General features: G+C 42.2%; 1 protein-coding gene across 6 annotated transcripts in view; it reads right to left on the reverse strand.

Moving 5' to 3' along the window:
- Positions 1-23,718, reverse strand: part of DGKB (diacylglycerol kinase beta) — a 690,527-nt gene that overhangs the window by 21,590 nt on the left and 645,219 nt on the right. For all 6 annotated transcript variants that reach the window (XM_062178201.1, XM_062178199.1, XM_062178197.1 and 3 more), the window contains 2 exons: positions 8,176-8,296; positions 7,258-7,318 (listed from right to left, as the gene is read on the reverse strand). In XM_062178201.1, the coding sequence (XP_062034185.1) occupies positions 7,258-7,318; positions 8,176-8,296 (182 nt within the window). The remainder of the gene's footprint in view (positions 1-7,257; positions 7,319-8,175; positions 8,297-23,718) is intronic.

Below are 23,718 nucleotides of genomic sequence, written 5' to 3' on the forward strand. Positions count from 1 at the left end.
GTGTGGCCTTGGGCAAGTTACTTGCCTTCTCTGGTTCTACTATATGTACTTTCTACAAACTATGATAGAGGGATTATAATAATTGTCCTGATTTCTTACCATTTCTGTGAGGCTTAAGTAAGAAACAGGAGCACACAGAGACAACTAGAACAAGGTCAACAGTTGGTAAATATTAGACATTGTTATCAAGGTTTCCTTCAACAGTCCAGGCTGTTCAAATGTATTAAAAAATCCATGCCCCTTCATCTAGCTCTTACTAAATTGCATTTTCTGTCTTATTGGCCTGAGATGAATTGGTATTAACAAGGATTAAATAATACGTTAAAACCATGATAATAATGGGCAATTAGCCTAGTGGTTAAGATGCTCATTAGATGCTTACATCCCAAACTGAAGCACCTTGGGCGGATTCCCAGGTCTGTCTCCTGACTCCAGATTTCTGCTAAGTGCAGATCCTGGCATTGAGTAGGTCACAGCTCCAGTAGTTCAGTTCCTATCATCCTCGTGGGAGACCTGGGTTGTGTATCTGGTTCTTGGCTTTGGCCACACCCAGCCCTGCTCATTGTGGGCATTTGGGAGGTGAACCAGCAGATGGGAGCGCACTCTCTCTCTCTCTCTGAAACAACTCACTAAATATTTAAAAACAATAATGATTATTTTTAATAATTATTATGACAAAGTCACAAATGAAAAATTTGATAGGTTCCAGAAAATTGATCCGCTTTATAAAGACTCTACATTTGAAAGTCATGTTGGAAGTTGTGAAAACAAATGTGAAGAGAGATTCCAGACAACCACAGGGTAGGGCTAATGGGAAAAGGTCCCAGCTGCCTGGCAGAGGGCTGAGCAAAGGCTGAGCAGTTGGCCAGAATCTCAGTCAAGTTGACACTAGTGATACAGGGACAAGTCCTGGTGCAAATCCTAAAATCATAGAAAGATTTGCATGGAGGAAATCGCGGCAACAGAAGGCATGAGTTTTTAGATAATTCCATCTGCCCCAGGGATATCAGGATCAACCTCAATATGACCACTAGTTTTGGCAAGGATTGGATGATCGCTGAATCAGGGCTCAGTGGCACGTCGAAGGCATATACACTTTGGAGGGAGCAGGCGCTTAGCTTGGAGGTTAAGCTGTCTGCATCCCACATCAGAGTGCTTGCTTTAATTACTGTCTGACTCCTGACTCCAGCTCACAGCTGCTGCAGACCCTGGGAAGTGGCCGTGATGGCTCAAGTAATTGGGCTTCTGTGACACACATGGGAGACCTGGACTGGTTCCTGGCTCCTTGCTGCGCCCTAGCCCAGCGCTGGTCATGATGGTCATTTGAGGAGCCAACCAGCAGATGGAGGTTTCTCTCTCCCTCTCTCTCTCTCTCTCTCATAAATAAAGCTGAGACAGGACAAATGGATTGAGAGTCCTGAGACATCATACATCCGGGAAGGTACATAAAAAGGCAAAGAGGGATGCAAACACAGGCAGATGCTTTCCAGAAATTGCCTTCAGATACCACTGGAGTGGCCACTTCAGCATATTGCGTAGGGTCTGCTCATGTCTTCCTTCCCATCTCTGCCCCTTGGCACAAAGCTTCACGAATCATCATCTCTGTTTTCATCACAGGTGAAACACGGGTGTGATGCTGTACTAAAACCTCATTGGCATTGCTTCTCATGAAAAGTATCACAAGTAATAACTAATACGGGAACTACTAACATTTCAAAGGATTAACAGATCTTGGCCTTTGGAGTGTGTAAAATAAACACACAGCTGTTAGTTCAGAGTGAGATAACCCAAAGAAGTTCATCGTTTGATGCGAGGACACAGAAGGATTAAACCTCTGAGGTTGAGAAAGTATTTCTTCTCTGATACATTCATATCCTTTGCTTTGCGAATATAATGAATAAAGATAACTCAAAATAACTTTTACATGTATTTATATATGAAAAATATGTGAATGAATTGCTAGCCAACCTACATTATGTTCAGTGAGAGAAGATTTGGTAGAAAGTAGTTTTTCAAATGTTATATTACCCTAAGAAGAATTTAAGAAATTCACAAATTCAAAATGCACGTGGTATTGACAATCTGACTATGTGTGAGGCATGGTGCTACACTCCTGGGATACAAAGTTGACAAAAATCATGGCTCATGACCTCAATAAACTTACGTCTACAAGGAGCTAGACATAAGCGTGTAAGCTGATATTTTCAGTGCAGTGAGGTACGGCTTCCATGCAGCTAGCAAGCACTGAGGCTGGGCTTTGGGGTTGACTGCGGTGCTGGAGAAGATGGGGCAGCGGAGGAAGGGGCAAAGTCCAGTGGAATCTCAATGCAGGAGCTGTAAGGAAGAGTCTCAGAGGATGGATGAGTTGTGCTACCTGACAAAAGGGGCAAAGCTGCCTGGGGCAGCAAGAAAATAGATCAACAGATTAAAACAAAAATATAAACAAAACCAAGTGAGGGTGAGGTAGGTAAAACAGGAAGCCTGACTCAAATTATATTTTATCAAATGTGAAGTGATTAAGGGGTTTTGAGTAGGGAAATATCATGGCAGAATCACGTTTAATAGTGACCATTCTAATGCATGGCAGGATGAAGGATGGACACAAATAGGACAAAAATGGAACTGGGAAAATACTGATGTAGTCTTTGCCAGGGTAAGAGGGAAATGAAATGGATCGGATCTAGGACAGAGGTACAGGGATAGAGAGAATGGAGAAGATTCCAGAAATAGGTCACATCACTAAGTGGACTTGTTAATTGGGTTTGGGGGCACAGAGCGAGGCACAGGATGACTCTCAGATTTCTAGTTTGGGAAGCCCTGTGTGCCTGAGGGTTCCCCCAACTCATCGTGGTGCAGGAAAGAACAGCGGGTCTTGGAGGCATGACGAGGTCACTACTTAGAGTCAGATGTTGCGTTCATTTTGGTTATATGGAATCTGCCCTCCCGCAGTCTTTCTATAGCCACTTGTCACGTAACAAGACTTTATTGGGCACCCATCCTTCTGAAACATGGGTAGCCAGTAGGTTCCAGGTGAATGGGTACAAAGTAAAATACAACTGCCTCTATCCTACCCCGCTAGTGCTTGCACCCCCAGCCTATGGCCTTCCTCCCATCACATCCTGACAACAGTGTCCAGATCTTCTACAGCTCCTGGGGAGGATCGGGGAAGATGTTAGAAAGGGGAGAATAGTTGGGTTCTAGAACTGAGCCTAAAGACTGAGTGTCCCAGAACCATTTCAATATACATTCGCCTAGAATGAATATTCTCTTTAGCATAATATGCTTATTGACATGACAACAAAGAGAATGAATATTCTCTTTAGTGTAATATGCTTGTTGACATGAACAACACTTCCGTGCCTGAAATCCATCCTGTGTCAACTCCATGACTATTACAGAACTATGAACAGATCTGGCAAATTTCTGTTGATTGTGAGAGAATTTAAAGGTGATAAAAATAATTACAAAGTACATATTTAAAGAGATTGTTTTAGGTTCTCTGGCTTCTGCTTTTCCAGGTAAGAAAATTTTAACTCAGGACTGGTGAAAATTACAAATATGTTTCAAATAGATTTTTTTTTCTCAATTACTTATTTATTATACTAAAATATATATAAAATTTATGATTTTTAAGTGCACAGTAAAATGGCAGTAAGACCACTCACATTGTTAAATCTCCAGGACTTATATTATTGGTTTTATTTTTTTTTTTGCACAGGTAGAGTTAGACAGTGAGAGAGAGAGAAAGACAGAGAGAAAGGTCTTCCTTTTTCCGTTGGTTCACCCCCCAAGTGGCCGCTACAACCAGTGCTCTGTGGCCGGCGCGCTGTGCCAATCCCAAGCCAGGAGCCAGGTGCTTCCTCTTGGTCTCCCATGTGGGTGCAGGGCCCAAGGACTTGGGCCATCCTCCACTGCCCTCCCAGGCCATAGCAGAGAGCTGGCCTGGAAGAGGGGCAACCGGGACAGAATCTGGTGCCCCGAACAGCACTGCAGATGGAGGATTAGCCTATTGAGCCACGGCACAGGCCAAGGACTTATATTATTGTATTTCCAAAAAAGCGTTACAGTTGATGTAAGAATCAGGTAATTTATCGCCTGCCAGAACAGAACGCCTCTGTTCTCCTCTAAAATTATATCTAAAGCAATTCTTCATAAACTGAATATTGGTCTATAGATATTTAAATTCAGCAAAGAATTTTAACATTCTATCTGTTCTTAGGCTCTGTAGGAAAAAAAAATTGTATTATTCAATTGAAGCAACAGCACTCTATAATTAAACTATACCAATGCTACAAATGCTACATCTTCTCTTCAGTTCACGTGAATTTAAATAATGTTCAGGACTCCATGTGGCCCCATGAAAAGTAGAACATTCCAAAATGTGAAATCACAATGATGAGCTACAGTCTAGTACAGTTCTTAGTCCACTACAGGATGCAGTAAATGCTTTAAATAAATAAGTGAATGTATAAGGAAAGAAAAATCAAATATTATCAATTTAGCAACTATAGACCATGAGAATTAATAGATGAAATGAATGAATTATTGCTAATTAAAAGAAAAGTTAGAAATATTGTGCCTGTGTGAACCATGCTAAAATTATTCTAAATTTCAACGGACATGGGCAGTGAGTGAGTGATTAGAGGTCGCCCTAAGGAAAGGATTGCTAGCAGGCACTGGGATTTTTCCCAGGTTAATCTCCACAGTGGAGAACAGGGCAGAGTGCTCAAAAGAAGTTAGTTGGTTTCCTTCTTTTCCTTGCACATATTCTCTAGTAACCAAGAGTAATAAAAGTAACCCTTCATTAAAGACAAGAATACTGCCAGTACTGTGACCACTACCATCCTGCACGCCAACCACCATCACCACCACTGTTGCAGCGGCCATCACTGCCACCACCAGCACCCTCTTGACTGCTGTCACCAGCATCACTAGGAATTCCTCCAGTACGTCCTCCACCATACGACCATTAGTACCCCTGCCGCTCTCATAACCATCAGCACCCCCACAATATGCCATCACAATTACCAACATTGCCACCCTCCCTATCAACAAAACCACCACAAATGCTTCCACCACCACCACCAACTACACCTTCAACATGCACATGAACAGAAATGTGAACTTGTGAGTGTAAGTGACATTTAGAGAGTAAAGAACAACAGACAGGCTAATATGAAGTCATATTTAAATAGGCTTTAAAAGAAAGGTATTTGCAACCAAGAAGAAGGGATAGCAGAAGACACACAGGAAATAGCTAGTTGAGAGACTCTTAGGGAGGTTTGTTTCATACTGTGATTACAGAAATGATGAATTTCATAAACCTTGGTTTCAGTAAGATAAAAAAAAAAAACAGGATATATAGGAACAAACAAGAAATTGTGTTTATGTGCTGTACACAGAATTTGAGCCAATAGTTTCAGGTAAAACCATTGGAAAGTTAATATCTGGGCGAGCATTTGATGCAAGAGTTAAGAAGACACCCCTTGGGACACCTGTATGGCAAGTTGAAGGGCTCGTGTTCACGTCTCAGCCATGCTTCCAGTTCCAGCTACCTGATAGTGCCTGCTCCGAGAGGCAGCAGGTGATGGCTCCAGTCCTTGAGTCCCTGCCACTCCCATGAGGGACTCGCTGTTGCAGTCATCTGGGGAGTGAACCCAGGTGGAAGATCTCTGTGTGTCTATTCTGTTTCTCTGCCTTTCTTTCCCTGTCTATCTACCTTTCAAGTGAAGCAAACAAACAAACAAGCACACATTTTTAAAATGTAAATCAGATGATAGCCAAAGTCTTCAAGAGCTTCCTGTTGTACTGAGGATCCAATGCTACCTCTTTACCATCATCTTTTAATTTTTCTCCCCCTTTCAATTATTACATTTAAATCTGCCAAATAGAAATTATGAGTTGGTATACAAGAAGTTCCTAAATACCCTCACCTCATTTCCCCTAATAACATTTCATATTAGTATGTGTGTCACAATATTTTTTTAATTCAAACTTCTTTTATCCCTATAACCCTCCCAGCCCTTAGTAATCTACATTCTGTATTCAGATTTTATTTTTTAATTTCAGCACCATCGTCTTCTCTGTATGATCTGTCTTTTCTTCTTGATCTCTTCCCACTCCCACTAACTTTAGGAGCTTTGGTCACACCCTCTGTTCACTGGGTCCAACCCCTTCAAAGAAATCTCATCAGCTTTTATTAAAGGAGCATCACTCACTTCCTCTTCCTTACTTCACTCTATTTTTCTTGTAATTTGAAGTTATATTTATTTATATCTATCTACCACCTTATTTATTAGTTCAGTCTCCTATGTCCCCTTTTGTGAGGATGTTAACTTCCTTAAAGACAATTAAATTGTTGCTCCAGCTCTTGTTTCTATTCCCTGTGCCAAGAGCAGCCCTCACATGTTTCTGAAATGCAGTGAAATATTCACTACATGAATGAAAATAATCAAAATCACAGGGTGGCCAAAATGTCTGACTTAAACAGTATTTTGTTATAGAAAAAACAATTATGGTAGAAAATAAGACAGAGAGTGGGGATTTGGTGCAGTTAAGACACACTTTGGATGCCCCTATCCTGTATCAGATGGCCTGGATTTGATGGCTCAAGTATTTGGATCCCTGACACCCATGTGGAAGATCTAGACTGAGCCCCATGCTCTTGCCTTTGGCTTGGCCCAGCCCTGACTGTCATAGGCATTTGAGGAGTGAATCAGTAACAGGAGATCTCTTTGTCAGTCTGTCTGTCTGTCTCTGCCTTTCAAATAAATAAAAATAGAATAAATTTAATAATTTAAAAAATATTTTATTTCAAAACAGGAAATAGTGAAGAGACTTTTCTATGGAAAAGGAAATCCATTCATATCCCCCAAAGGAGGTGAAAAAACAGATGAGTAATAAATTAATGGAGACCTGATTTAAGGTTCCATAAATAATTTCATCATAAAGTATTCTGAAGCATAGACCTGTTTATGAGAAACTGTATCAACATTTATTTAGTTCTAGAGTTTTTAAGTGACCTATGGTATTTCCAAGCTATACATACTTGAGCTCAAACATTTGATGGCTAAATCAATGCTAAAGCAAGCAATGCTGCAATCCAAAATGCAAAGGGAGAAAGAAAGTTGTTAGCTGACAGAGCCTAAGGAAGCCAAGAAAAAAGATTAGATCCTGTGATTACTGAGTTAAAGGAGTCTATGACATGTGGGAAGCAAAACTGTAATGGGCACAGAATTTCAAGTGCTCTGTACTCACTGTGCATGGGGTCTGCATCCAGGGCTCCCCGTCGATCTGCATTGGCAAAGACTTGCTGGTCCTGAGGGGGAATATATCACTCTAAGTAAAACTCTGAGATACTCCAACAAACAGGTGAAACTTAAAGTTCCAAGACAACATGGAAGGCCACTCTAGAAACAACTGGGCTATAAAGTTATCTCTTCTGAAGGAATACCCTGAAAGGTATTGGTGACAAGATTGGCCAGAGCATCCTGGTAAATGTGGTGACGCCAACAACAATTTTGGAAAAATTGCCAGGACTTATGACATTTGGTGACACATCAGAATCCCTACTCACTGCATTGCCAACCATGAGAACAGGTGTTTGATGTCTCGGATTTTCTAGGATCGACACCTTCATTTAGGCAACACCAAATACACCTGAGCCAAATCTGTGGTTTCACCCTAGATCTTTGTTTTCCTGCAGAAGGATAACAAACTCCTTGGAAAGAAATTTAATTCCTGTGATTGATTTACATATATAATCCTTCTGTATGATCACGCATTGTTCAGTTTTAGAGAAACAATACTGCACGTGAATCCATGAGAGGGCTTCAGTTACCAAAGTCCAACAGCGTTTTCTTTGGGCAATTTGCCCAGGCAACCCTTTGCTGGTTCAGGAAACTAAAATGTGTGAACCAGGGTAAGTTTTGTGTGTTTAGAGTTGGTATATCACCGTATGCGTGGTGGCCAACAAGAGACGTTCAGATTCCAGTGGAATTGATCAGTTAAAAATAATCAATTCTGGGTAAACTCTGTCACTTTCCCTTATTTGGAAATCTATAAGTATTAATCATTCATTGAGCAAATTGGAGGCCAAACCAGATGGAAGTCAGAGTCAGAGCCCTGTGTAGTTTTCATTGGTCTGTGTGATGCCAACTACAGTGCAAGAACCACCTGATGAGCACGGAGGAGCACTGGGCCAGCCGCCGGCCTGCACTTTTCAGTCCCGTGTAGATCTGCCCCATCTCCATGGCTCCTTCCAAGCCAACCACCTCCAGCAGCTGATCACTCAGATCTGAAAGAAAACAGACGCTTCATCAACTTCAGGCAGGACATGCATGTCTGTAATTCAGCGCCACTCCACATTAGGGAGATAAAAAAAAAAAAAAAAAAAAAAAAACAAGAGCCACTTGACACGCAAAGCTGCTCTGTCTTGGAAACAGAAAGGAAGGAAAAGACGGCCTACTGCTGTGACTCTCAGTTTAACTAAACCTTTGAGGTTCTACGGAAAACGATTTGCTGTCAGCTTATTCTCAAACAAACGGGAAAAACAAACTCTGAGCCAAATAATGCCAAAAACCACACCAGTAGTTCTTCTCATCAACAAACTCGATGTCATTCCACATGGATACATGGAACATTTATACATCCCACATCAGACACTGGCAGCAAATGTGCTTTTCAGCACTATAAATAAAGTATGAGGAAATGCTGTCAAACAGGGTTTTCTGAACTTGCTCAAGTAAGAGACCTCAGAGACCATGGAGGTGAAGTCTTTGGCTGTAGCCATCAGAGGCCATCTCTACATCATCGAGTGGCTTACCTTTTTAAAGATACAATAATGTGTTCTCTGGGAATATTTTTCTAATGTTAAGGAACAGTGTACCAAAATACTAGTTGGCAGTCTGCTCCATATTCAGCCTGGTGCAATCGTCACCACCGCCATTATTTTTTAATCGAGGACAGTGGACATGGGCTAATAGAAGTATCGCTTGTTGAAGTTTACTAAGTGCCTGTCACCAGGCTAGTCACTTTCCATTTATCTCATTTTCTGTCTCTCAAAATCAAATTAAAACAAATGAGATTATCCTGTTTACAGATAAAGAAGCTGCAAATCAGAGGAGTTAATGACTGCACTCATATTCATAATCTATGCAATGTCAACATTTGAACCCCAGCACTTTGATGCGTGGCCATTGTTCCTTATTTGATAAGTGGATCATACGAAGAGGAGGGCATTCATGTAAAACATTGCAGGACTTCTGTCAAACAGGGAGGAAGGCTGGCCTGTGTAGATTTCAAGGTCCCCTTCCAACCTGAAGATTTTCTGGTTTCCCAGTCAGTGGCAAAGGTTGGACTCCCATCAGTGGAGTCACAGAGAGCCCTACGCCCTCATCCACAGAGACTGTGCACCCCTGGGCTCTGGATTTTGAGGTACACACAGAGTTCTTTTCTACTTGATATCCCTACACATTTCTGTGGTATTTTCTAATGCAAGTAAATAATTTCATATAGTTTTACTTGCAGAAAAAAAGCTGGAGGAGGTGACATACCGTGGGAGGTTCTAATGGTGACAAAAATAACTCTGAAATTAGCCGGTCATGGCTGGAGTTGGACTCACAGGAAAGCAAGCCAATGGGTTTTTGCAGAAAACCCTCCGTCCTCACTATTTAGTGTGAAGTTCTCAGATGCCAATGACTCATTTTCGGTGTAGTCCAACTGTGTTACGACAGGGCTTTGAAATCTCAAAGTTCAGCAGGGCCCATGATCATTGGCAAACTTAACAGAGGAACTTAACACAGAATGTGTGACCAGGCTGGCATGTTTTCCAGCAAAGGAAGAAAAAACAAAAATCTTAACTTTAAATTGTGGCCGGGCAGTGAGATTTTCCAAGAAAAAAATAATTCTTTCTCTACAAAAGGAAATGTTAACAAGTCATAATAACTTAGAGCACCCACCTTGCTGTTTGAACCCCTATTTAGACTTATTTCTCATGAAACTTATTCTGTTTTTCTCATTTAAACTTAGGCTGCCAAGAACAGATGGACAAGGAATGGAAACATATTCTTTCAGCTGTAGCCGGCACTAAAGTGTGCTTGGCTCTGTAGCCTGGGTGTTAACAGACGCATTTCTTAGAGATATGTCAACCAGAAAACGACACTGTGGCAGGCACTAAAACCCCAGATGTGGGCCTGGTGATATTTAAGAAACCACTACCGTCACCTGATTGCACTTTACATTGTGTTGCAGCTTTTGCATTGCCTGATTCCTAATGAGGTGACTCTCAGGCTAATTTTGGTAATGACTTGAAGCTGGTGGATGGGAACTATTTCGTACGGAATGAAACACTTTCTCATAGCAGAGTTAATCTGTGAGCCCTAACTTTTCCATGAATCATAGGGATTTGTCTACACCCACACCAGATTGCTACTGTCTACCACCCTGCTCCTGACTTTTTTCTTTCTTTTAATTTGTCTTTGTTTTTCTCCGTGCAAAAATGCCCTGAGAAACCAATCCTGCTGTTAATAATCAGCAGTTCAGGTACTTCTCATGGATTTAGAAGACTCGGGTTTGCCAGGGTTCACGTTCTTGCTAACACTAAGAATCAAATGGGAATAGTGAAATGTATGTTAACTTTGGAAAAGGTAAATAAATACCATATTCCTTCTGATTAGGTATTCAGGAAAAAGCAAAAACAAAAACTCCGTGGTACATAAATCTGTTTCCATCATAGCACCCATTTAGACGCAGTACACCAATCACTCTTGTATGCAACTGATGCCTCCTACATATGATCTTTGCGATCAACATCCAGATTGATTTCAGGCAAGAAGACTTTGCATCCATTTGATTTCAAAGACTGTTTCTAGATGTGGTATTCTCTGGAAACATCCCAGCCTTCCTCCTCTCCTAATCCAGGTAAACTTTACTTTAGATGCAGCTCTTCTTAGAATTTTCTAACCAACCAGATTAATCCACTTCTTTGATCCATAACCTGGCTTTTGACTTCATATTTAAAGAGTAGGAGTACCAAACTACATCCCAGAGACTGAATCTGGCCCACTGCCTCTTTTTTTGTTTGGTTTGCCGGTTAACAATGATTTTAACTCTACTTCTTTGAGATAAATATTTTTAGTGTTCACCCACAAGTGGGCAAATGCAGTATTTGCTTTTCTGGGCCTGTCCACAATGCACAAGTACCAGGATCATCTTATTTCTTGTGGCTAGGATTGCATTGTGTATCTAGCACATTTTCTTTATCCATTCACCTGTTGATGGGCACCATCTGCATCAGAGTGCCTTTCCCTGAGGCTGGAGAAGATAGCAGAAGACAAGGACATAGGGAAAGGTGGGTTATAGGTAAAGAACTACAGGGTGGTGGAGTAAGCTCTAGAGTTCTATAGCATATAAGTGACTATAGTTCATGGAAACTTACTGTATATCTTCACAAAGAGCTAGGAGAGAGGATGTTGCATGTTCCAAACACAAAGAAATGCTAAGTGCTTAAAGTAATGATTATGCTAATTATGTTAATATGATTATCACGCATTGTCTATATATACTGAAATATCACAACATACCTCCTAAATATGCACAAATATTATGTACACACAAAGCAGTTTTTGAAAGAACGGTTTCATATGTTTAGAAGGTGGAAAAACTTTAAGCATTAGTAATATGGTATGGTACTCAGAAATTACATGGAATTCAGCTTCCATTGCCCACTGATGGAGTTCTGTGGAGAACTAGCCACACTCACTCAATTGTGCTTTGGCTTTTTACACTACAAGGGCAGTGTAGAGTCGTTGTGATGGGGACTGTATGTCCCACAAAGCCTTAAGTACTGACTTTCTGCACCTTTAAAAGTTTGTCAAACTCTGCTTACAACAAAGATGAATGCTTTCAGCCTGGGTTTTCCCTTTGGTGTGATTGCTATAGAAGCATCACTGTGGCCTGCAATGTCCGTGCACGGATGTGTGCATCTGTGGGTTAAAAACACAGATCTCAACCATGGACTCTCACCCCACTTGTGGATATAGGCCAGACCTTGAGGTCTGCTGTACTTCATTTGTTGTCTATCATGAAACACCAATGTCTCCAAATAATGTTATTACAACAGAGGTTAGAAAAGTGTAACATGCAATTTTATCTTCAGCCAGTGCATTCTGATTGGTTTTCTTGAGTGTGAGAAAAAGAAGTAGAGTCTTAGATAGGAAAGCAAAAGTTGTAACTAAACTTGGAGCTCCAGCGGGAGCCAGCAGGACTTTCCAGAGTTGTCTGTGATCCTTGGGAGAGCCTGACACCTGATATTGGTGTGTGTGTGTGTGTGTGGTGTGAGTCTTCAAAGAGATATTGCTTTGATTCAATTTAATGTCCTAAGTTATACTTTAGAAAGGGGAAAGTGGTAGGTTAACATGGCTCTCCACAGGAGTAACAGAGACAAGAGAATCTTTCAAATTTGGCATTTTCATATTTGAAATAGAAAGTCTGTAACATGATCTTCTGATTGAAGAAAGTTTATGAAATAATCAAAGCTGGTTCATGCTGGAGCAGGGATCTTAACATGGGTTCTGAGACTATGAGTGGAGAAAATACAGTTTTATTTTCACTAGTAGCTAATTAAAAGCTAGTATCTATTTCAAGTAAAAATTTAGGAAGGTAACCATAACTTCATAGTCCATACCTGTGACATTGGAATTAATATATGTTACAGACATTTTCATATCACATGATAGTCATTGCAAAGATTCTTCTCTTAAAAGATAATAACCAGTTTTAATTATCCACACTCTTATAAATATTTTCAGCAGGCTCTGCAAATAGTACTTTAAGTCCTCTTATTTTAAATTTTATATTTTTGTCTAATATTCCAAAATGCTATTTACATTCACTGTCATTTTCAAATATTAAAAATTATTGGGGGGCTCGTGCCATGGCTCACTTGGTTAATCCTCCGACTTGTGGCGCTGGCATCCAATATGGGCACCAGGTTCTAGTCCTGGTTGCTCCTCTTCCAGGCCAGCTCTCTGCTGTGGCCTTGGAGTGCAGTGGAGGATAGCCCAAGTGCTTGGGCCCTGCACCCGCATGGGAGACCAGGAAGAAGTGCCTGGCTCCTGGCTTTGGATCAGTGCAGTACCAGCTGTAGCGGCCATTTGGGGAGTGAACCAACAGAAGGAAAACCTTTCTCTCTGTCTCTCTCTCTCACTGTCTATAACTCTACCTGTCAAATAAATTTAAAAAAATTATTGGGTCTCTGCTGAATTTTTAAAATTAATTTGCAAATAAGGAAGCACATGCATTACAAAATGGTATTTCAATATATCTGGTTTCCTTTTCAGCCAAAATATTTTATTTCATGGATTTGAAAATACGATTCTGAGAACAGTCTGTAGATTGCATTAGAGTGACAGAGAGAACTGTGGCACACAAATGGTAAGGAACTCTACAGTAGAATTTGCCTTTGGCTATTCAAGTCTTTGCTTCAACACTGTTGCTGTTTTGTTATTTTGACTCTCAGGTAACCAGATGTGAAATCAAAAGGCCAGGGGCACAGCTAGATCAGAGAAAACGGGAGCTGCACAGCTAATACAGGGTAGTATTTATTTGTCATTTAGTCTCTTCATTGTTGACAGTTATGCCCTGATAATATGTCTTGTTATTATGATTTCAGACTACCATATGTGAGGGAATAGAGGAGGATGCATTGCACACACAGACTGAGCGTGGGTGTAGCACTGCACAGAATAAAGTGTGTGCTGGTTGGGTGGGGGTGTGTGTGGAGCAGAGCAGGACCAGCCCCAATGTGCTCTGATGTGGGAGGGGCCTGAGAGGGGTCCTCCCGGACTCAGCAGGCGCATTCTGCAGTCACTTTGAATTGCTAATTTACTTGCTACTTATGGAGTCCTTACTTTGGTCACAGTAAGACCAGGCTAACTATAGCGTCATACCTTCTGAGTATATGTGGATTACATACTATCCAGTAATGTACATGCTTCCTTTATCTAGAGATAGCTTGAAACAAGTGTGAGGATCCAAAACAAGCTTCTAGAAAGTCAAGGTCTGGAGATGAAATCTATCCACCACGGTGAGCACTGCAAAGCCTCTTCCTGAACATATCTACACACTGCCCATTAGTTTGGATGGATGCCTCACAAGCATATATAGATATTTTCTCTTACCTTTACAAATTAGAAGATGCAAATTAATCCAAAGGAGGTTGATGCCATGAGTTTAGCAAAAATTTATGAATGCAGGCTGTGTATTTCACAGTACAAGTACATAATTATAAAATTGGGCCTGGGGCCAGCACTGTGGCGCAGCAGGTTAAAGCCCTGGCCTGAAACACTGGCATCCCATATGGGTGCTGGTTCCAGTCCAGGCTGCTCCACTTCCGATCCAGCTCTCTGCTGTGGCTTGGGAAAGCAGGAAGTTGGCCCGAGTCCTTGGGCCCCTGCACCCACACAGGAGATCAGGAAGAAGCTCCCGGCTCCTGGCTTTGGATCGGTGAAGCTCTGGTTGTTGTGGCTATCTGGGGAGTGAACCAGCAGATAGAAGACTCTCCCTCTCTGTCTCTACCTCTCTCTGTAATTCTGTCTTTCAAATAAATGAAAATACTTCTAAAAAAAATTGGGCCTTCAGCACCTTAAGGTGCCTTGCTACACACTTGTAGGTCTAGTAACAAAGGAGAGGGAATAGGAAAGGTGAATATATATGGATCCTGCATGCTGGCCATGCACAGGTTCTCTGTTAAGGGAGTCACAGGTATTTTCCTATTTGAGACGCTCAGCAGAGGCAGCATCTGACACATTGATTGAGATGCCACTTGGGGTACTGTACCCCATATCCGAGTGCCTGCACTTGAGTCCAGCTCTAAGCCAGACACCAGCTTCCTCCTAAAGTATACCCAGGAGGCAGCAGTGATGGCTAAAATACTCGGTTCCCTGCCACCTGTGTGAGAGACCCAGATGGGATTCTGGTCCCTGCCTGCGGCCTGGCACAGCCCTGGCTGTTACAGGCATCAGGGGGTAAACTACAGGATGGAGCTGCTAACAACTCTATGACTGAGTTGTTTCAGATGTCATCGCTAATGGAACACACAATATTACACAAATTCCTATCTATTATTATTGCTCCAGGTCACATGTGAGTGATACTCTCTCTACAGAGTCTCGCTGAGAAGGCTAAGAGATACAAAACACTGGGAATATTTCCATCCTAAATGGTTAAAATGCAAATACTGAAAAGAATAAAGCCTGGTACACACATGGATTAACAAGAATTAGGTAGAAAATCTAGCTGAGTAGAAGACCCCGTTTTCTGTTGCAATCTAAGAAATAAGGGGTTAAGGTATATATACAGAAACACACGCACATAAAATATACATATATATTTATATGCATCGTGGAATCACATGCCTGACTTTAAAAATGACTTTTTAGAGAATGGATTTGATCATCTCTCAAAAAGCCATCTGGTTTTTGAAAACAACCAGCCCGAGCTGACTATAACTTTATGTGTTTTCATTCTAAAATTTTGAACTTCCCTAAATGGATCCAAAAAAGAGACAAGACCGGAAATCGCAGTGTGGCGTCTTGTCAAGCCCCTCCCTGTCGAGGACCCAAAGTAGTTCAGAGCCGGCGGATCATTTTGTTACGGAGTACTTGAAAAGTGACGGTCGCCACGGGACACATCCCCCAAGACATCCCGAGCATTGTATTCACAAGACCCACAGGGAAAGAGTTCAGAGACCCTCCACACAATACCGCACCACCGCTGCAACTGGCGAGCGTGTGAGCAGTGCACACGGGCAGGGAGTTTCCCAGCGTGAGCTGGCCGTGAGCTTGAGCGTTCCGCAGTCAGTTTGCTCTTGGCCAGCTTCGGGGTGGGGGGGCTGAAGGCTCCGGGTTGTTTGCTGTGTGAATGAGCCGTTGGTGTGCCTGTGGGAACGTTTGCACAGCACCGTGCTGTCCTCTCACGTTAGTGCCAGGACGATGCAGGGCAGGGGCTCCTGAACAGAAGCTGGTGTCAGCACTTTCGGGCTAGCTCCTGGAGGGCATCCTGAACCCTAATGCTCCTGCTGGCGCAGAGGGTAACATCATCGAGGGAGCCCAGGCCATATTATCGTAAGGATCAAGCAGTTCCAGTAATTACAGAAGAGAACAAACCCCCAGAAAGTCTAAATTAAGACCCAGTTTGCGAGGGAACCGTTTCAATATTACTTTACAGCCTTTTGATTCTACTTCCCCAAGCACTATGAAAATCAGTTATTGTCTGGCAATGCAGCACATCTCTTGTCTGTCCCTTTAGTTTCCTTTCAATGAAATACGAAAAACGCTTGTGAGGAATAGCGCAAGTTTTAAATGTAGAGATTTTGAATTCACTCATGAGGTTAACTCTCAACATTAAAGCCAGGACAAGACCTATAATGAAGAAGAGTGATCACGGTTAACATTTTCCCGGATGACATAGCTGGGTTTTGCTATTCACCATCTCCTGGGTACATTGCAATATGCTCCCAGCAAGACGCTGAAGGACTGTTATATTCAGGATTAGTGTGCACAGCAGCATTGCTGCTCAGAGGTAAATCTTACCCTCCTGGCAGAAGAAGCCACATAGCCAGACAGAATTAAACCGCAGCAAACTTCGTGCACAACGTTTTGGTACTGTTAAAACACCGGCTAATGCCGAAGCCTGCTAAGGAACCCTTGCAAACCTCATGAGTTAAAAGTTCTGCACACAGGAATGGCACAGTTTCTGCTTGCAGCCGTGTGTGTGTGTGTGTGTGTGTGTGTAAGGAGCTGTGAGTTAACCCAGGAATGAGGCCCCCGCTGCTCATGAACTGATACAGCAACAGCTTCTGTCTCCAACACTAAACATTGCTGCCTCACCTTCTAAAGGGGAGTCGTTCTTGGCTCATCAATACCTCCAGGAGAGTATTATTTGAGTAGAGAAGATGACTCGATTGGGCTTTTGATTCCTTTTCTAAGCTTATAAAAGATTGCGGGCATGGAGGACATCAGCTGGGCCAGCTTAGCAGGCACCTGAACACTTCTATTTTGTATATATTCTCTTTTCCCTCTTCCCTCTGCAGTGAATTAATGTTATTTCGTGACCTTATATCCACAAAAAAGAATTGTCTGACTGACTTGGATTACCAAAGCACTGACTTCATGTTGACATATGTGGCTTTCTTTGAATGGGATTTGGACAGCACTTCCACTTGTAAATACTATGAGAAATAAAATACCCTTAGTCACGTCAATGGCTAAGTGAGCAAATAAACTCATTTTGCACGTGAAATCATTCAGAGGACAGAACTCTCAGCTTGCTAGTGTATGGGAGGTTTTTCTGTAGCCAGTCATGTCACCATCCACGAGAATCATGTCATGACCACGATTATGAAGAGTCTAGACACGCTCACGATGGTTCACTGTATATAAGACACGGTCAGGGATTTAGATAGGGCAAACAGTGTCTGAGACAAAGGTTTCCTTTATGTTTGAAAAAGCATGGAATTTTTGCCTGTACGAAAGAACTTCACTAATATTAACCCAGCTTTGAGAAGGCACGGCAGCATTCATGACTAACAGTAGCGTGAGAAGTAGAAATGCAGCCCTGCACGTTCCTTCACCTAGTAACACCTGAGGACATGGGAGAAGCTCAAGTGCAAACTCAGATTTCCCACTAAGGACTTTTTCTGTCCTCTCAAAGTTGCTCTGTGGCGTGGGGGAAGCCAGAAGTCTCCTTTATATACAAACATGCCCATAGATCTCTTTCTCTTCCTACCTCTTCTTATGTGAGATTTACCCCTTCTTTAGATCTTTTAAAATACTATTGCATTGACACTTTCTGTAGCAAGAAAAAAAAATGATTCTATTCGGTCGGTCGTAATCTTTTAAAAGTGATTTGCTTAAAAAGGCTTCACTGTCTTGCTCTTGTAGCCTTCATACAAATGAACAAAAGCAGTTCTATGAAAGAAGACTAAACTTGGACAAACCGTAAAAAAAAAAAAAGAAAAAAAAGCAAAGTTCCTCTCTGTTTTTATCAAGTTTGATTGCTGCAGCTGTTCCCAGCTCTCTATTTTAAAAATAGCCTTATTCAGGGCCTTGTTGGCTAAAGGCCAGAGTGCCATTAGAACATGCTGTACGAAAACCTCTCTTCAGTTACAGATACAGAAATATATTTGAGATCAGTGGGGGTCATCGGCAGCAAACACTTGTAAGAGAAAATAGAATTTTAATGTGTTGGCACTGATCGTTTCTTTCACCAGGTCGTTGAAAGCTCCTGTAAAGCACCTTATTTTTTTTTCTCTTAGGTAAAAATGCAGAACGAGTATCACATTCCTTGGAAGAGTATTATTAGAAAGGTCTGTTTCTCAAATAGCAATGGCAGAGCTGAGATACAAGATTTCAAAGAATACCTGCTTGTGGGTGCTGTTGGACAGACTCACACTACGAATGAGATCTGAACTTCTCGCAGGCCACCCAAAGATCACCAAGTGTGAAAGCGACCCAATTGCCCAATGAACACGAGTCTAGGGATTCATTTTGGACTGGAATATTCATACCATTGGCTGCCAAATGAATGAGGATTGGGTCAGAGAAGTGAATTATTCAGCAGGGTTTCAGAGCTGACCTCCAGGTCTATTCACTTCTCTCCTTTTTCCTCAACAAAGGATTGGGACTAAGTGGATTCATGTAGAAGTGTTAATTGGAGTTGCAAATCAAAGGAGTCTGTTATGCATGGATTGTTATTAAAAAAAAAAAAGAAGGAATTTTTGAATCCAGGGAATTCAGAGTAGTAAGAAAGAATCAGAAGGCAAACACTGGGGTGAGCATTTAGGGTAGTGGTTAAAATGCAGGTTAGCATGTCCACAACCCACACTGGAGTTCCTGGGTTCAACTCTGTGCTCTCACTTCTGATTCTAGCTTCCTGCTAAAGCAGACTCAGAGAAGGCAGCTGGCATGGCTCAAATAACTGGTTTCCTGACAGCCACCCCCCACATGACAGACTTGGATTGAGTTCCGTTGCAGGTACGTGGGGAGTCAACCATTGGATGGGAGTACTTTCTCTCTCTCCCCTGCTCTCTATGGAATGAATGAATAAGTAAATAAATAAGTTTAAAATAGAACGCAGTGTTCTAAGGAAAGAAGAGTAGCCTTCCTTATGGAAATCTTCAGCCATTTTCAGTGTGGGAAGCATCTGAGGTTTTACCTTTCTTTTTTTTTTTTTTTTTTTTTTGACAGGCAGAGTGGACAGTGAGAGAGAGAGACAGAGAGAAAGGTCTTCCTTTTGCTGTTGGTTCACCCTCCAATGGCCACCACGGCCAGTGCGCTGCGGCCGGCGCACCGCGCTGATCCGATGGCAGGAGCCAGGTGCTTCTCCTGGTCTCCCATAGGGTGCAGGGCCCAAGCACTTGGGCCATCCTCCACTGCACTCCCTGGCCACAGCAGAGAGCTGGCCTGGAAGAGGGGCAACCGGGACTAGAACCCGGTGTGCCGGAGCCGCAAGGCGGAGGATTAGCCTAGTGAGGCGCGGCGCCGGCTGGTTTTACCTTTCTTGCCAGCCTGCACAGTTTTGTGGAGTCTGGCAGTAGACATGAGTCTCCTGGGTCAGAGCCTCTGGGCTTTAATGCTATAGCAAGAACAGTAGTCAGGGTCTCAACATCAGACTGATTCTCTGAACCCCAGTCTCCATGGGCTGAAATAAAAGGTTGGTAACTGCCCAATGTGGGGTGCATTATAGAAGAGGAACACCTGGCTTAGGGAGCCTTGAGCTTTTGTGATAACAGGTGATAAACATGCCCAATCTTTTGTCAGCTGCCAAACTGACTAAAAGGTTGAAGCTACTGTTGACAATTTCCTAGTCACATGTGAATGGCCACCAAGAAGGTGTTAAAGTAGGGAAGCCATTGAAGTACTGTGCAGGCAGCAAGTGCACTGACACACTAGAATGGGTTAAGGCATTGCAGGAATTGGGGTTCTGGCGGCCTCAAGTGAGTCAAACATTGATAGTTCAACTGCTGGATCCAGACAAGTCTGTAAGATCATGAGGAGGTGTGGAAAAATGGCATTAAAACCGAAGGCACGTTTTCCATGAACACCTGCTGGTGGAGATGCAGAATGAACAGAACCAAATGAGATGGTATGGCCCAAGAAAGCATTTTTCTACTAGGTTCTAGATGATGGGAGCAGATGAATTTAAAAGCAGAGACAGCGACTGAATCAGCACTCCACAGGCTGCATGGGACACAGCTGGGCTCCCTGTGGGCCTAGAAGCTGAAAAAAGACGCAGGCCAGTCTTATTTACACAACGAGCTACAAAGATATGATACCCAGGACTTGCAGGTGTGATATTTGCTAGACCAGATGAGTTTAGTGGGACTGAATGAGTAGAACAAAGCTGCACTGAGCTTGGGCTGCTGGAAGCCCACTGTAATAAAAATTTCATTAGACTGTTAAATTAATGCAATTGCTTTACTACGTGATTGCTTTATGATTTCTGAAGTAAATGTGCTGGGATGACAAAGCATACAATTTCTTAGCTCTCAGGATAACAATGTTACATTGTTAATAGACATTCGTTATTTACCATTTGCCTATTATAATCTCAGAAATCAGACACAGGAGTGTCAAAATAAAATAATTAAAGGGAAAGATTAAAATCCTATGGACCAGTTGCTGGACTAGGTACTGAGTCAGGAGGGTGGGCAAGGTATAACAGAGACTCCTCCTGCTCCAATTTGAAAAGAAATAGAGATGCTTCCATTTCACGGTGGGTTCAGCAAGCAACTCCTGGAGACCACTGCAAGAGAGGAGCCCTTGGATTCAGCCACTCCTGAACTAGTCAGGGAGATTTTAGCAACATAACAAACATTTCCACTTTCTGTCTTTCAAAATCACTTTAAATTTTAACATTCAAAATAAAAATGGTCTAGTTCTGTTTGACTGTGTTGGGTTTCTCTCATTTGCAACCAAGTGACTCCTGAGAGACATGATTTCCAATTCTCACTAGTGCCAGATTTCTTGTCGTGGGGTGCTCTGGTGCTCTCATTCTCCTTCTGGGATACCTTGACTTGTACTCCTTGAAGAGCAACAACCTTGGCCGTGCAGCTATCTATGATCTTGATGTTATACCCAATACTCCACTACGCAATTTCTCAGACCTTATCTAAACTACTCTTTTCTATTTCCCAAAGGAGCCTGGGAGCCATTCCCCATCAATGGAGAAAGTTGTCCATCTTTGCTGGATAGTTCTTAAAGGCTCAGTTTAATATCAGCTCTCCTGCAATGCTTTCTTGTTTGTTGCCAACTGTATGATAACTTTTAAAAAACACATCATTTTAGGACATTGTGAGGCAGAATCAGAGAATCAAAGATTCCTAGATTATGGGCCCATGGGGTGCAAGCTCAAACCTCCAGGTGTCACCTCACACTTTGCTCATGTCATTGCTTTGTTTTTGATCATGATTATTAGAAAGATTTTAGTAAACTCTCATTTTTGCTCTGCACTATCCATAGCAGCAGCCCCTATACTTAAAAAGTGACTGTGAATTTTTGATAATCTCCTTTCGCTCCTTCTTGATGAGAAATTTTAGCAAGACATTTTATTTTCCTGGCTTTAGTTGTAGTCCTATATTTATTTTGTTATTTTACACATTTTGGTTCATAATACTACATGGTATTTCACTGTTTATTTATCATTTCATTCCAATGAAGTTACTTTGAGCACCAATATATGCTTGGCTGATCAAGTTCCTAACCAAAAGAGATTAGTCTCTTTGTGAGAATTGACATGGTAAAAGGGAAATGTAATGGAGAATGATGTGTCATAAAAACAGAACATGTTTACACATGTTGGGAGAGGGGGCAGGGTGAATTGGGACTGGAGGAATTTGGGGAAAAACTGAAGAGTCTTGAGTAGGGAGGCAAGGCGGACTCAATCATTAAGGGCCTCATACACCTTGCCTGAGATGCTGGGTCTTCCCTTTGGTTGGCTGGATACAGTGAAGACTTCTAAGCTAAACAGAATTGGTTTGATTGTCTGTTAAAAACAGTGCTTACAGAGATGGGGAAGATGGTGTCTCAGTTCATTCAGGCTGCTCAAACAAAAGCACCATACACTGGATGTCATAGTGAAAACGAATTTACCACTCACAGCTCTGGAGTCTGGGTTAACCAACAGTAAGGCACCTCTGTGACTGGAGAGTCCCTGCTTCCTCCATGCATCTTTCCCTGCACCCTCACATGGTGGAATCCCTGGAATCCCTCTTGTAGGAGCACTAATCACACTTCTCTTGGCACATACTTATCTTGCAATGGCCCTAACTGCTCACACCATCCCACTAAGGATAAGGTTCCAACAAATGTATTTGCGGGCCACATAAACATTCAGTCAATTGCAGACAGTCAGAAATGAGGTGAGAAGCAGAGTGATCCATGGAGAAGCACTGACGTTCTCCTGGGGAGGAAAGTCAAGCAGCTGGGACCATGTCCCCCAGAGTGAGCACTGTATAAGGGGCAGGGATGTCAAGGTTCAGGTGCAAGGCGAGCTGATGGAGAGGATACCACCAGTCAGAGTGGGGAAAGCTGAGAGACTAAGAATGGGAAGTGGAAACCATGGCACTGGGAAGGTGCTGGCCCCAAGGGTTCTGTGGGACAGTCACACAGAGCTCTCTGCAGAGAGGACTGCCAGTGGAAGCTGTTAAGTGCAGATGGCAACACTTGTCCAAAGTAGGATGAGGGGTGGACGTTTAATTTAGCAGTTAAGATGTCAGTTATCCCATATCACAGTGTCTGGGTTCAAGTCTCAACCTAGCTCTGAATTCTAGCTTCCTGCTAATGGTGCACCGGAGAGGTTGCAGATGATGGCTGAAGTACTTGGAGGCCTACCACCCACAGAGGAGACACAGATTGAGTTCCTGTACCCTGGCTTCATCTGACTCTGCCCTGGCTGTGGTGGGTTTATGGGGAGTGAACCAGTAGATAGGAGCCTTATGTGTCTGTCTCTCTGTCTCTTTCTCTCTCTGTATATCTGTCTGTCTCACTGCTTCTCAAATAAATAAGTGATTAAAAAATGTAAAAACATCTTTAAAGTTAATAATCATATATTGTGTTGCTTTGGTGTTTGCTGTTTTGTTTTTAGATCCCTAAATGCATTACCTGGCACACAGTGGACAATCAATAAACATATGCTGAATTAGTAATAATGCACTGAATTAAGTACACTTGCAACTCTCCTGACAGCCTTCCAGAAGTGTCTCCGAACAAAGATGGATTCACCTTTAGATCTGGTTTACAATGAGTAGTAGGCGGGAAAAAAAGGCTCATGGTTTTAGAGACAATTTCTTAAAGTGACAGATATATGTCTTTTGATTCAAGGTAAAAATTGATGGTCATTGTTTATGTAGTGATCATTTCTTACCCTTATCTAGCTGTCATTAGTTCCACACATTTTCTTGTAATTTAATGTAGATTCATAGTACTTACTTTGAGTAAGTACTAAGCCATTGTCTGCTAGAATATTTTCTAACTTGTACCCAGAATCATACCTAAGAGATACAATTTTACAGGAAGGAGAGAGCAGTCAGAGAAGATAAACTATCTCTCCACAGTTACACAGTGCATGTTTAGAGTACTTCTCAGGATATCATAATTCCTCCCTGTGGCTCAAGGATACTGATGAACATCTATTTGTGATTAATTAATGACATCTTAT

The sequence above is a fragment of the Lepus europaeus genome, chromosome 20, assembly GCF_033115175.1.
Source record: "Lepus europaeus isolate LE1 chromosome 20, mLepTim1.pri, whole genome shotgun sequence".
NCBI classification, from domain to species: domain Eukaryota; kingdom Metazoa; phylum Chordata; class Mammalia; order Lagomorpha; family Leporidae; genus Lepus; species Lepus europaeus.